Here is a 15,210-nt window from a genome sequence, read left to right as displayed (position 1 = left end):
CCCTATTTGGACGGTAGATGTGCAGTCCATCAACAGTGCGATGAGCAACAGAGTGGCGAGACTGGAGCGAGGGAGGAAAAACCGAAAAGAGACTAGAGAGAGGCTTTTGTCCCGCCTTTCTCCCAATCTCCCCTCAGCGTATTCACTTCAGATTTCACCAGTCTCGCCCTGCTATTTGCTCGTGCTCCCACTATCCAGAAAGGGACTGCAAACAGGCACATTTCGTTTTGAGGGACAATAGCTTTGAATTGATTTAACTCTTTTAATGGTTAACCCTTTTTTCAGGCTTCTCTACGCAGTTGTAAAAATTGCGTTCGTAACTGCGAAGATCATAGCTTCACTTGATTTCATATCCGCAGTTCATATGATTCATTTCATATACCATTTCATCATTGATTCATTCCTCACGGGACCATTAGAACCCACAAATGACCAGCTCCCAACGTCAGTGGCTTCATAGCTCAGTTGGTTAGAGCGTCGCACCGGAATCGCGAGGTCACGGGTTCAAACCCCGTTGAAGTCCTGAATTTTTCAGGCTTCTCTACGCAGTTGTAAAAATTGCGTTCGTAACTGCGAAGATCATAGCTTCACTTGATTTCATATCCGCAGTTCATATGATTCATTTCATATACCATTTCATCATTAATGAATGGTGTAGGCTTTTATAGATTGTGCTAGCATAATTTTTGGCATAATTTTAGGAAACTAGCATAATTTTCGCTGATTTTAAAAAAGTACTGCGAGCATCATCGGCAGATATTGACAAGCCTGAGACCATTTTTGTTCAACGTTTAGCTGCATTCGCGGTTTGTAACAGAGAGAGAACCTCCCTAGAAGGCTGGCAGTCTGGGACGAGATGACGGGACCGGAAGTTGGTGAATGGTGTTGGTCACAGTATCTCTCATTTGCAAGTTTGAAAAATCGCGTCAGCCACGCCGTCCGATAACTTGCCCCGAGATCACACCAGAACCAGCCAATATAGCCAGACACCGTTGCTTTAAGACAAAGAAAGCAAAACACAATAGAAAAGGAGCTTGTGAAAGCAAAAAAAGTATTGCTACACGATCGAGATACGTTTTTTCGACTTGTTTCGCTCATTTTGCAAAAGGAATAATTTTAAGGACAAGAGGCATAATTTGGAAAAACGAGCACAAATTGAACATATCTCGGGCAAAAAATGGGCACTGCTAGTAGCATATTATGTTACTTTTACTAGCACAATCTATAAAAGCTTAGCGCCAGGGTGAACCTTCTCTTTCTTTTGATACATCACTTTCTAAACCAATGAATTCTCTACCGTCATGTTGCGGAAAAAAATGTGAAAAATATCAAATTAGAAGTCGTAAAACATTTCCATTTTGATGCCTATTGCTTGCCGAATTCCACTGGTACTGTGGCTGTGCAGGGTTTGTAGATGTCCATCTAAAAGGAGTTACTTTGTTATGTTGGGAATAATGCTATTAGTTAAAAGTATTACTTGGATTTCGCCCGAACGTCTATTGGCCATTGCATCAAAGAGAACGCGTCCAGAAGTCCAGATTGCTCTGAAAACAAAGGGATTGAGCCCCTTTGGTGTATGTTTTCAGTAGAGAAAGCTTATACCTGTTAAGTTTTACTTACGTTGGTTGCCTTTTGATGAAGAGTATCAACCATTTCTTTGCCTTCCACCCAATTCATTAATCTCAGGTATTTTGGATCCTGGGGCCTCATCCTGAATCCTTCAGTAGTACCACTAAATGGACATCTTCCTTGCATTGCAGAAGCCATCGGACAAGTCTCTTCCTTTTTTATTTGGTAATGTAGAGCTTCTTCTGAATAAAAACCACAGAACATGATATAAACCCACGCTTGCAAGTGAAACCAACAAAGGGGGTAGTGTAAAAATATACAAATTATATCCCTCACGTATTTGACTTTTGATTGAATGGCTTGGTTACAGTTACATTAAGGTGGCCCACGGGTATTTATGGGGTCATGTGGTCCCTTTTTACATTGCGTTTTTAAAAAGGAAAACTTCCTTTGAAATTTCGGCCTCCGAAAGAAGAAACCTTGAATAAATGTAATAATTTAGATTTTCTGGCGATCAGAATCGAATTCCATCTGCAGTAAAAGTTTTTTCCAAAACTTTCTTTTTCAAGAAAATGCAATTATTTCTAATTTTACACGGTGAAATTTTTTTTCCAAACACCTCGAAAAGGCTAGAAAACAGAGAGACTTTACTCACATCGAGTTACATGAGAACCCAAACCGTAGATTTCCAAAAGAGCGACTTCTAAATTTTGCCCTCCTTTCGCGTCTGACTCAATTGTGAGAAATAGATTTACCCTGAAGCCACCATTTTTAAAAGGGATGACATAATTTAAACCAGATGTGTAAAAGTCCACAACGAAAAAACATTGAATAATCTAATAATTAATGAGGATGCTTACGAAGCGATGAGAATTTGGTAAGCAGAAGTTCACAACTTTGCAACCTAAATTCTCCAAACCGTCCGAACAAAAAACGCTCGAACTTGGGAAGGACATTTGTAATACCCCGGTCTATGCACTATTTGAAAAGAATGTAAAACACTTCGAGAAATTTTGAGTAATTCGAAATAATATAACTTGTTTGCTTTTCTCGATCATGCAAGCAGTAGAACAGACACTCATCTTTATTGATTGCTAACATTCATTTTGCCTCCACCACTCACGCGGACAAAGACAGCATTGATATATAAGCGGGTTGGCCAGCCAAACCGTACCACTGTGCCATTTATTCAACTTTCGTACACAAAGATAAAATTGGCATTGAATTAAGAAACTAAGGCACCAAAGCCGGACACGAAAACCCTAAAAACCAGCAGGTGGAAAAAAAAAAAAAAACAGGGAACATGAGCCCCCGAACAAAGCAATGGCGCTACCCTTGGGGTTTTAGGGTATACTATATAAAGCATTAGGTGGAAATAGGCAGTTGATAGTTTTAAACACACAGACAAAAAAAACTAGCTCCTTTTTTTACGATAATAACTATAAATTAAAAACCAAAAGTAACAACGTTACGCGGCGAAGGCTGGCCGTAGAATGACTCGCCCATCAAATGACCACAAATTACAATTCTCAATCCCACAACTCGCAGCTCGCCTAGTACCACTCACCAGGCCTCTGATACGTGCCGGCAAAATAGCAATATATGCCTATTTACAATAGGCCACTTCAGAAAATACCATAATACTCTTTGTTTGTCCCCCCAAGTTTTGCATAAGCATTTATTTTGTTTTCTCTTGGGACCATTGTAAGTCCCAAGAGAAACTGGAAACAATGCTTATGCAAAATTTGGAGGGACAAACAAAGATTATTATGGTATTTTCCAAAGTGGCCTATTATCACAAATTACATGATGTAAGTCTTCGATCTTTTAGACTTTTACACATAAGGTTTACATGATGTCAGCTTTAAAAATGGTGGCTTCAGGGTAAATATCTCTCTTACATTTAGGCGACAATTGGGTCAGAAGCGAGAGGATGGCAAAATTTAGGAAATCGCTTGCTTGGCAAATGTAATTCGCTGTGGGTAAAGCCTCCGTGTTTTCTAGCCTCTTCGAGGTGTTTGCAAAACATTTTACCGTGTCAAATTAAAAATAATTGCATTTTCTTGAAAAAGGTTTTGTAAAGCCTTTTACTACAGATGGAATTCGATCGCCATTACATTATTCAAGGTTTCTTCTTTCGGAGGTTGAAATTTCTAATAAATTGGTCCACTAGTTTCCTTTTCAAAAATGCAAATTGAAAAGGGACCACACAACCCCATAAATAGCCGCGGGGCACCTTAAAGAGATCGTTTGTGATCCTGAGATAGTAATAGCAGACGATCGCAAAGGTTAATAAGAAGTTCATTTATGTGTGCGCAGATTGCGTTTATTTTCTGAGGACATGTCACTTCAGAGGTCTGTGTCATCCATTGCGTTTCCAAACAGGAGAAAAATGTGTATAAAGTGCAAAAGCTAAGTAAAAAAACATGCTCTAGCTAGTCTTTAGTCCGGAATCAAGTTTTCGGTAGCGCAAATGCACGCAACATATAGAGCGACTTTCAAAAGTAATTAAACCAAAGTAACTATCTTGACCAATCAGGACAAGCGCAGACTGAACGCAATGAACTAATCGAAATTGAAAGCTATTTCATGTAAAGGGTGTCAAGCGCGGGAAATTCGGGCGCACAAGGGATTTATTTATTTAGCTGGCAGGGACACTACAACAGCTTCTACCAATTACTGTAGGCCCCTTCCCAATAACCACATGCTAGTAGATAGACCACTACACCGGGGACTACGTCCTCTACTTTTTTCGATTTGGATTGAAAAGGTGGCGACAGATTTCCCAACCGATTGCAGAGCAAAGAACATTATTTTCGACACTTAGCGGAAAACCCCTCTAACAGCCAGAAAATAAGATTACCTTTGGACTCAGTAGTATCAACAAAGGGAACTTCCTTGCGTTGATTCATCTGTAAGTCCTGGACAATGAGCTCTCGGGTATCTCCTTCCTGATATGTTTTCATTATCTTGAACTAAAACGAAAAGAGGCATGGCTGTCATTGAATAAGCGTAAGCCAGTGAGAAATACTTGCAACGGTGACAATCTTTGCCAGTTGCACCACTCTTTTTTTTCTTACCTTATTTAAGCAAATTCACCACTACGTTACAAACATAGGCACGCCAAGCCTGCGTGGGCTATTTTGTAACGACTTATCGCTGGGTGACATGTGAATGACTTGTGTAATCTCAGAACTAGTAGCTAATGATGACAGGACACCATGGTGCAATATTTTCAAACAAATGGCTAGGCGCTTCTGTGACTGCGGTTTCTCTTCTCTCTTTCTTGTTAGCGAAAGAACCTTTACAGTGACCTGATCATTAACATTTTTGATGGAGATGTTTGGCGGATACACTATCCTGCTTTGCATACCATACTATTATTAACGACGTTGTGACACTGCTGGTGAGGCACCGAAAAGAAATAAGTCTAACAATTGTTTCAGTTTAGAGTAGAAACGAAATCGTTCTGCATTGATGATGGCTTTACTTGACGATATTGAAACAAACATGAAATATTACCCTGCTGTCTACAGATAATTCCTGAAAATCGTCTCCTTAAAATTTTAGGTTTACAGTAGGAAAAACGTGCAGGCCCCGCAAATGTTTTGTTTTCGAATGGCACTGTCACGTAATTTGGATCTGAAGCAAAATGTGTTTCGAAAGGTTAAACATTAAAAAAAAATGCAGTTTTCCTAAAAAGTACTAAACGTGCATTAAAACTGTGGTGGTTGTTTATGGCCGCGCATGACGCGGAGGAAATGGATTAGGCTAACTTTTTCAAGTTTCTTTATTATGTCCAGGAGAAATCGCCATAAAATAATACAAGTTTCTTTTCCGTTCAAGAAATAATTTGAAATTTACCTCATTCGTGTTACACGGGCCATTTGTGTGAAATAAAAAGTAGGCTCGCAATTTGAACAGACTTATTACTAGAATTGTAGTGATATTGGCCCTTTAGTTGGTCCAAAACTCGAGAAACGGTCCGTCCACCCCTCCAACCGGCTCAAACCAAAAATACTGCATGCTGACTAAGAGCGCTTTGTTGTATGTACGTGAAATATAGCTCAATAACAGATACTAGCCAAACAACTGAAAGGAAAGAAAGCCCTAAATCAAGTTTTCATTAAAAGGAAACGCATTAAACTCAGTTCGAACGATGCATTCAGAAATTGCTAGACAAGTCCATACTAGTACGAATATCAAACATCCTGGGCCCGGTTGTTCGAAAGCCGATTAACGCACCCAGAATTAGGATTTAACCGAAGTTTTCACCTCGCTCATTGAGAAGGTTTTGCAAATCAAAATTTACCCCTAAAGTTAAGTAAAATTCCAGTCTAAACTTAAGGGTGAAAATATTTTGGAAATGTTTTTATTGAACAGAAACTAAACTACACTCGGTTAGCTAAATCGTGCTTTGACCAACTGAGCCCTGGCGTTTAGTGATGCGTAAAGCTGTACACCTCTTGCGTCGATGCGAAAACGTTTTCAAAACATGCAAGCAAACGTATGGACGAGAGCAAAAATACGTTACTAAAAATCTTTCCTTTCCTTAGTTTATCAACGGAAGATTCACCCGAAGTGAGCATCAAAGAAAATTGCCTTAAGGACGTTCGCGCCAAAATCTTCCTACGGTGAGATTTTCTTCATTTCTCGCCCAGAGTTAGGTCATAAGGTACTTACTCCAAAATTATAAAAAAAAATGGGGGTCACCGACTTTGTTTCGGAGAAAATGGATAAATCTGTCATAATAACGAAAGGTAACCTCATCTGCTTATCCATCGAAAATCCTAAAAATAAACTGTTAGAGTGAAGGTTTCCGTGCATAGGTTTTTAGGGGTGGGATTTTAAGATAATTTCATGCCGCTAGGGATGTCGTAAACAGTAGAGTTCATCCTGGACGAGCGTTTTCGTAACCTCTATCCGTTGCAACCACTACCGGAATTCGATGGCACGAGGAAAGAAAATTTAAAAAAAAGATAACTTCTTACGGTGAGATTTTTTTCATTTTATCATATTTTGTAGATAGTAAGTAGAGTAAGTGATTCATGATTAAAAAAATAGGGGTCACCGATGATCCAAGGGAGTAAGGTCGATGTGATTTTACGAAGTTCTTGGAAAACTTCGTTTGTCACGTTTTTGCGTGACCTGTCGGGGAAGGACTGGAACCCAAGAGAGGATCGATCGTTGAAGGGATGAAAGGTTTTTACCCCAAAACAAAGCTTTCTCGAGCACAGCAACGAAGTTTTAAGCAGTCGTCATCTTCATTTGGTTAGTGTTTTGTATAATATTTCTCCATTGCCGTCATGCTCGTCTTCTGGAGTGTGGTTTTTGTGAAATTTAATCGCTGGTTTTTTCCATGCAGGTCCGCACTATTCAAGCCGACGAGGACGAAAATACTGCTCTATTTTCACGAAAGTAAAGGAGAAGAACTTCAAAAACATACATTCATTTTCAAGTTCGTAGGGTAATAAAAACATTTAAAAAAGAAACAGCCCCATTAAATTTACGCAACGGTTCGTCCTCGAGTTTTCCAAACTTTCAGCCACTACTTGAGCAGCAGCTACCATTTAAAGAGCTTTTCTATCCTCCCGCTCACTTCTCTTTAACGTTTCATGATGATTCGGAAATAAATGTGCCATTCTTTTGCCGGCCTGGAATTTTTTCCCCGGCGTTTTTGTCGCCATGTTATTTTAACTAATGCTTGAACAATATTTATGAAAGTCAAGTAGACTAGTGCACGACTGATAAAAACAACGCGAACATCAGTCGTGCAGTAGTCTACTTGACTTTCCTAAACATTTTTAATCAATTTTGACAGATCACGATCTTCTCTTATCCAACGCTGTGCAAGACTTATCGTCCACGGTTTCTGCAAAGGTTTTCAAACCTCAACTTCACTAATGCTCGAAGTAATGCGTGACATATTACAGTCGCGTTACCTGCGCACTTACGTTGCGGACAAACAATTAGCGCGAACGTCCTTAAGTAAGGCCACCTAAAATGCCTCGTATTTGTTTTAGGTAACAGCGGCAGAGACTGATCTGAAAGAAAAAACACAGGACGAAACTGGGATTTCGTACGTAACTTTCTGGTTATCTGGAAACCGGCTAGATGGCCTTAACTCGAACCTTAAAACGCACATCTGCACTTTAGGAAACGATTAAAACATGGTCTGCAGTGACATTTCCGAAACGAAAAAGTGATCCAAATTTCAGAAGCGCTCAAAGACAGAATGACATTCCACGAAAGCCCGATGTTCGTCTCGGTTCATAAAACGCAAAGAAGAATGCTGCCAATATCCAGACATGTTTGCCGAACAAGTTTGGTCAATGAAGTATTTACATGATATGGCTGTGCTGTTCAGGTTAATTTAGTGAACAGAGATGGGTGTTTGGAGTCATTCTGTTTTTCTTGAACAGAATTATCTTAACGTAAGACTCATCTAACTAGGTGGTATTATATGGTATGTATTCACGGAAAACTGATTTTAAAGTACATGGGTGCTTAATTAAGAGCGATTTGAAGGAAAGAAAACTTTATTTATAACCCTCATTTTTTTACTTAGATTTTCGTCTGTGAAAACTCTTACACCGGCACTCACCATCGCGGTGCGAAAATGAGAAATAGTTCTACAAAGTTTTCGACATTGAGTGAAATGAATTGAATGAAAAAATTACTTTATGAAACATATGCAAGCAAAACGCATGAAATATAGCGGAAATAGTTAAGTTAACCAGGCGAAACTGTGGAAAGATATTTTTGTATAAAATAACTGAGCAAGGCTACGCACTGAAAAGCATCTTCGTTCAGTGATGATCGTAAGCTTAAAATTAATCTATTGATTGAATATAAGAAATAAGCAAAATATGGCTCGCAACTCAAGATTATATTGGATTCAAAACAGTTTAACCAAGACCACAGTTTGATTTTGACACAACAACAAGAACAAGATTAGCGTTAAGGCGCTGTTACACTGTGCAGTGCCGTTAGAGTAACTTGTCTCGCAATGGCGTTGGAATACAAGTTGCACGAAACATTGTCCAGTGTAACAGCGCCTTTAAGATCTATTCGAAAATACTTCACTGATCAACTTACCATTTCAGTGGTACATCAAGCATAGAGCATAGAGCATAGATTTTGTGTTTATATTGGTTTTTTTTTTCTGTGTACTTTAGAAGAGATACCACGAGTTTCTTGAACTTTTGAGAGGACTTTAATTTCCCCAGAAACAACCAAATATAATTCTGCTTTCTTACGATGCTAATAAAATACATCAAATAAAATCTGCAATCTGATTGGCTGCGAGAAGTGCAGTTTGTTGGTAACACAGTGCAGAAAAGAGGTGATTGAATGCAAAAATAGTTAATTAAATGCAAAAAAAGGTAATAAAGCAAGCATTCTGATTGGTCAATGAACAAAGAAATTCCCAGATAGCCAATCAAATGCAAGCCCTGGATGGCGAAAGCTGAATTGTGTTGAAGGAAATCCTTTGGGGGAAGAAAGACTCTTCAACACTCCTGCTATTTCACCTCTTTATTTGGTGTTTTTTCGGGTCGATCTTACAGCTCTCGCTCAACTAGTCCTGCTTAACTCTCACTTGCCTTTAATCTGTTCTTTCTTCCCTACAACAGTTCTTCTTTAGAAGTATGTTCTCTAACGAGTAGTTTGTTCAAAAAATGTGCACCTTAAATCGAAAGATTCGCTTTCTTATTAGCGCCCCCGGTCCAGGCAACGCATTGCAATTGGTCAAGAGATTAGAGGCTTAGAACGCAATAACGTCAACTACAAAAGAAGTGATTAACTTGAACTACGAAGGCGTACCTACGGCTGCACGGCTGCACGTGGTCCACGCCGACGAATAAAAATCGCAGTGCAGTTAGGCCTTGAGGGAGTCCATTTAAGACCAATCGCAGTGGCTGGGGGACCAAAATCACCAACATAAACCTTCTGGACGGAACGCGAGTCCTCAGCTAACAAACTTAAAGCAACAAAGACTAAACCAACCGAAATAAACAAGGGATTAACAAAACTAATTGATGTACCTGGCTAAGCTAAGCCCTAAACTGATAACATCAACGCGGGGCCAACGGATTAGTACGGTATCGGAATTTCTACAACAATATTGATCGATGGTACCACAGGTTTGTTCCGCAAAAGCACAAGAACACTCGGCCTAAGCCCAGCGTTACAGTCTTTATTAACCAACACACACTTAAGACCAGGAGCACAGCAGCCGCTCGACAACAAGCACTAGAAGCACTTGTCAACACAGTCCTTAAAGCTTCCCTAGCCAATTAACCCAGATGCCAGAGGGATTAATTCCAAATAAGAAATATATGCTAGTGTGTCCAGGTATGAATTAAATCGTTTACGAGATCAGTATACGCACAAATGTTTCCCCGAGAGATGTTGGAACGCCTTTGTGAGTAAACTTTATTGTGTTTTCCAGTACGCGCATCTCAGGCCGCCCGGCAACAGTGTGGCCCCTTTGTTGAAGTGGTCACGTCCGCCTCTTAACATATTGTTTCATAACTTTAACACAACATTAAGTCTTTCCTGAATCATCAATCACTTACTAAAAAATATAAAGATAACTCTTCACTACTAGAAATGATATGGCAAATTAATCATTACCACACGTATTGCTTTGCCACGCGACAAAAGTACTTAAACGCGTCGTTAACTAATCAAAACAAACACAATTCAACTCAATTTTTACTTTTTAAACACTAACCAATTCAAAAGAACTCAATCAACATTAAAAGTATCGCAACTTATGAGGCGAAGCAATTTGCTTAAATGATTTTACGTATGATCGTTATTTCGGTAGTTATCCAGCGAGGCCAAGCAATTTAATGAAATAATCGTAGCTACAATTTTTATCGTTTAACAATTGACAAAATGGCGGACAGATTTGGCGAGAACGCGAGAATAGCAATATTTTCATTGAAAGTTTGAAGGAAACTGCAAAGAAAAGACTACAAAGGAAAGCACAGCAACTGGATAATGAAGCTTTGAAGCGGTCGCCCTAAACAAAGTTGTCGAGAGGATTTTTATGCCATAGTTCCAAGAAAAAAGAACAATCATTATTTTTATTAGTTTTTTCCTTAAAATACAATACTCCACATTTGCATTCAAACGAGCTTTTGCTCATTTGCAATTAATATGTGGGTAAATAAAGTTACTTACTTACTTACTCACTCACTCACTCACTCACTCACTCACTCACTCACTCACTCACTCACTCACTCACTCAATCACTCACTCACTCACTCACTCACTCACATTTGTTAGTTTTAAGTCCCTCTCCAGAAGGACTACAGAAATCGATTAACGTCATTAAAAAGCACGCAGAGGAATGGAAGCTGAAGGTGAATACCAACAAATCAAATATCATCATCTTTAGTGGGAAAGGTCAAACCAAAAACAAGGAAATTTTCCAATATGGTTCAGAAGCATTACCTATCGTCGACAAACAAACATATTTGGGAATAGAAATGACCTCATCTGGTCGCTATACCTACGCAAGAGACATCCTTAGCAAAAAAGCTTATAAAGTTCTTGCGACAGTGAAACGATTGTTCTCCAATTCGGATACGACCACAATTACAATTAAGAATAAGCTTTTTGATGCCCTTGTCAAACCTATACTACTATATGGATGCGAAATATGGGGACCGGAGCTATTATCATATAAGACCCATTTTGACAAAAGCACTATCGAACAAGTCCATATCAAGTTCTGTAAACAAACACTAAATACCCCATGGTACACAGAGAACATTGCCTGTAGGGCAGAACTTGGACGGTACCCTTTAAGTATAGACATAAAAGCTTCAATATTTAGTTACTCGCTTAGATTACAGCATAAAACAGTCAATCCTCTATTAAAGGAAGCCTTTCATCACGCAAAAAGTCACAGCCAATTTTTTGATGTATTAAATAATGACGAAACTATACGAATGCACTCTATAGGCAATACATCAAGCCAACTACACATTAAGAATGCTCGTTCCTCCATAAAGAATCAGCTTAAAAAGGACTACATTCGAAATTGGCTGAAGGCTCGCAACAACACTTCCGAAGGCTCTAGAGAGAAATTTACACACAAAGAAGTCAAATTCGACTACCAATTGGAAGACTATCTCAAAACTATCAGAAACCCAGCACATAGAATAAGTATGACAAAATTGCGTCTGGGGGTTCATAGCTTGCGAATACAGACTGGGAAATACGAAAATAGAGGTGCACCAATCCCAGTAGATGGAAGAACGTGTTTAGTCTGCAATAGAGGCTATATAGAAGATGAGCGGCACTTCTTGATGTATTGCCCAGGGTACGATAACATTAGAAATGAGCTCCATTCTCTCCTTTCAACACACGATGTTGTTTTCAAAAGCCTTAATGATGAGGATAAAATTAGGTATTTACTTACCCTAGAAAACGAAAGCACTTCAAAGATAATAGGTAAATACACATATTTAATGTTTCAGAAGAGAAAAGACTTCCTAAATGCAAAATAATTAAAATAATAATTTTATACCAATTGTATTACAAGTAATTGTATGATCTTTTTAGTTAATTAGTTATTCAAGTAGATATCATCACCTTTATTGTAACGAGACCGATACCTCCCTTTGGAGAGTAAGGCGCAATAAAGATTTACTGTTTACTGTTTACTCACTCACTCACTCACTCACTCACTCACTCACTCAATGGAATTTCTGACGTTCAGTGAGAGATTGCTATTCTGACGGCACGATATAGAGGATCGGGTATTGTCTAAGGATTCTGGGGACTATTTAAAGGTTTTGGTAGGAAATAGTAATCATTCTACGTCAGTCAGTCATAGGTTCACTTGCTTTAATTTTATATCATATATTTTATGGTTTACTCTGTTTACCTCTTCCCCGAGGTCTGGTGCCACAGCATTAGATGGGGAATACGTTTCCACAGAGTTTTTGGCCACATCTAAAGGGTGGTTTTTTAGTGGTTTTTCGTATCTGGCGTGGCACACCTTTTCGCTGTTCATGCCTATTATGTCTACGTCTATCCTTGTAAAGACTGTATAACGATATGTATATGTAGTGTTCTCTAGATGACTGACTGGCTCATCCTAAATAAACTATTTCACATTGAATGTCTCCGGTTTAGTGTAGGCAGAATCTCACTCACCCACTCACTAGAAAACGAAACCACTTCAAAGATAGTAGGTAAATACACATATTTAATGTTTCAGAAGAGAAAAGACATCCTAAATGCAAAAGAATTAAAACTAATAATTTTATACCAATTGTATTACAAGTAATTGTATGATCTTTTAGTTAATTAGTTATTCTAGTAGATATCATCACCTTTATCGTAACGAGACCGATACCTCCCTTTGGAGAGTAAGGCGCAATAAAGATTTACTGTTTACTGTTTACTGTTTTACTCATTCACTCAATCACTCACTCACTCACTCACTGAAAATAAAAATAATAATTTTATACCAATTTTATTACAAGTAATTGTATGATCTTTTAGTTAATTAGCTATTCTAGTAGATATCATCACCTTTATTGTAACGAGACCGATACCTCCAGGTCTGACCAGGTATCCCAGAAGTTGTGGTACGACAGTTTGAAGCATGTGATTATGTAAAAATTATATTTGTATTTCTTCGTCACGTTTACAAAAACGATTCAATTGATGCATAAAGGTCATTATAAGGCAGTATTGTCAAAAAGTATAAGAGCATTCATATCGTACCGGTTAGCTCTGTGCACGTGAAGCAGCCGTCGCACACAGAGAGACGAATACATCAGGCCTCGATTATGATCGAATTATAATCGATTTAAAATATAAAAAGGGGCTCACATCAAATAATTACAGTCCCTGATTACAACTGCGGGATTATATCAAGGGGGTTGTTTGACGTAATTACGATTTGTCTTCTTCTATTCTTGAAAGCTATCCTTGGTTCTCTTCTCGCCCCATGCATGGTGGTGACAATCGTGGCAGCCAGCAGCCACTCGATACGGCGCCATTTTGTCACACCCTGAGAGGTTACCCTGCCTATTGTATTTGAATTTTCGCGGATGTGAACAGAACCATAATTGAATAAAATTGAAAGGAGTATGATGGCCTGAATTATACTTCAGTTGATCAAAATCAACGTTGGGTGTGAACAAGGGTTTAGTTTCATCGTACTTCACGGAAAACTGATCAAAAAGTTGTTTTGGATGCTTTTATACACCCTAAATTGCTGACAGATCTTTCTTGTTGTCATGTCTTTCTTTCTTGACGAACAAGGAACTATTGCTGACGAGAGCAGGGGACGGAAAAAGGAAGCCTTTCCTTTTCTTCCCACCCTCCCCCCCCCCCCCCTCCTCTCCTCCCTTTCTCCGCGATCTTCTCGCTTCGCTTCCCCGTAGTGACTCTCTTACCCATACTATGCGAAATCTGAAACGAGTAAGAAACGCGATCTACTGCACTACTGGTCGCTATGGTAACAAAACAATACTACACGTCAACTGGCTCTTTCCAAGAAACTGGTTGTTGATACGTGACTTCCTTGTTCTTCATAATGAAAGCATTTAATTGCCAGGCAAATACGTAAGCAACCTTTTCAAAACAAGGCAGTTGTTTCACTTCAAGTTAAGTCCAAGCAACAGCTGCTCAATCGCTCATAAGGAATTTGTGACGATGCTCGCTTCTTGACTAGTTTTGGATGATTCTAAAACCAACCTCGTCAAGTCAATTACATGCCACTTTGAATTGAGCCGACTGACAAGCAACAACTATAGGGTTAGTATGGAAATCAGTGGCTAAATACTCTACTACTCAATTTTCCAAATCAGAGAGATTAAGATACTTAGGTTTAGATTCTGGTGGTGAACGTTTGGTTAAGCTTTTGAGTTTCCTTGCATGCGTCTGTTAAGACTGCTGAAAAATTCGAATACACGGAAAAGTTAAAAATCAATTATGCGGAACGTAGGAAGACTCATCAACTTCGGTCAGAAGAAGACTTTGTTAGCGATATTTAGATCGCAGTATTTTATAGTCTAGAAATTAGTTCATTCATAAATTATTTGCAGTCGGATTTCTCCATCAACATTGTAATTCACAGCAAAATAGCGCTTAAAACAGCACGGGACGGCGAAAACAACGTGACACACGACTCAGTTAACATTTCCTTCAAACTTTTGTTGATTCATTTGCTTTAAATTCTGCATATTGTAATAAATTGTAGCCACAGTATTGTTCATCTGTATTTCGTTTATAAATAACTGAAGATCGATGCTCAGATCCCCACCAACAGAGGGTGATCGGCCTGTACTCTTTCTTCTCTTAATGTCATTTGATCTCTTCCTCTTAAATAGTTTTGCGGAGGCATTCAGTAAGTGAAAGGAGGGTTTGAAGACATTTTTGGCCCCAAATTAAAACGACAAACCCCGTGACATTACAGCTTCGGACGTATCAACGAAGATTATCGGCGGAAAAATATAATCTGGATGCGACTTCACAAAATATTTTATAGGTCATAAGTTTTCGACCTTAGTTCAAAGTTATCGCTTCGTCTCTTTGGCTGCCTGTCTGGCACAATATATATTTTGGGCTCTCTTGGCCTTAAAAAGATTAAAAAGCCTTTGATAT

General features: G+C 38.8%; 1 protein-coding gene and 1 long non-coding RNA gene across 2 annotated transcripts in view; one reads left to right on the top strand and one right to left on the bottom strand.

Annotated features, from left to right (window-relative positions):
* LOC138004093 (nitric oxide synthase 1-like) overlaps positions 1–15,210 on the bottom strand; it is a 58,484-nt gene that overhangs the window by 23,483 nt on the left and 19,791 nt on the right. Inside the window, 2 exon segments of the mRNA XM_068850497.1 lie at positions 1,621–1,811; positions 4,433–4,544. Coding sequence (XP_068706598.1) covers positions 1,621–1,811; positions 4,433–4,535 — 294 coding nt within the window. The 5' untranslated portion in view covers positions 4,536–4,544.
* Positions 14,078–15,210, top strand: part of LOC138004155 (uncharacterized) — an 8,533-nt gene continuing 7,400 nt past the window's right edge. The window contains exon 1 of the long non-coding RNA XR_011123743.1: positions 14,078–14,361. This is a non-coding gene — a long non-coding RNA (uncharacterized lncRNA). The remainder of the gene's footprint in view (positions 14,362–15,210) is intronic.

Source organism: Montipora foliosa, chromosome 5 (assembly GCF_036669935.1).
Source record: "Montipora foliosa isolate CH-2021 chromosome 5, ASM3666993v2, whole genome shotgun sequence".
Taxonomy (NCBI): domain Eukaryota; kingdom Metazoa; phylum Cnidaria; class Anthozoa; order Scleractinia; family Acroporidae; genus Montipora; species Montipora foliosa.
The sequence above is the reverse complement of the archived record's forward strand: the minus strand, read 5'-3'. Positions and strand labels throughout refer to the sequence as shown.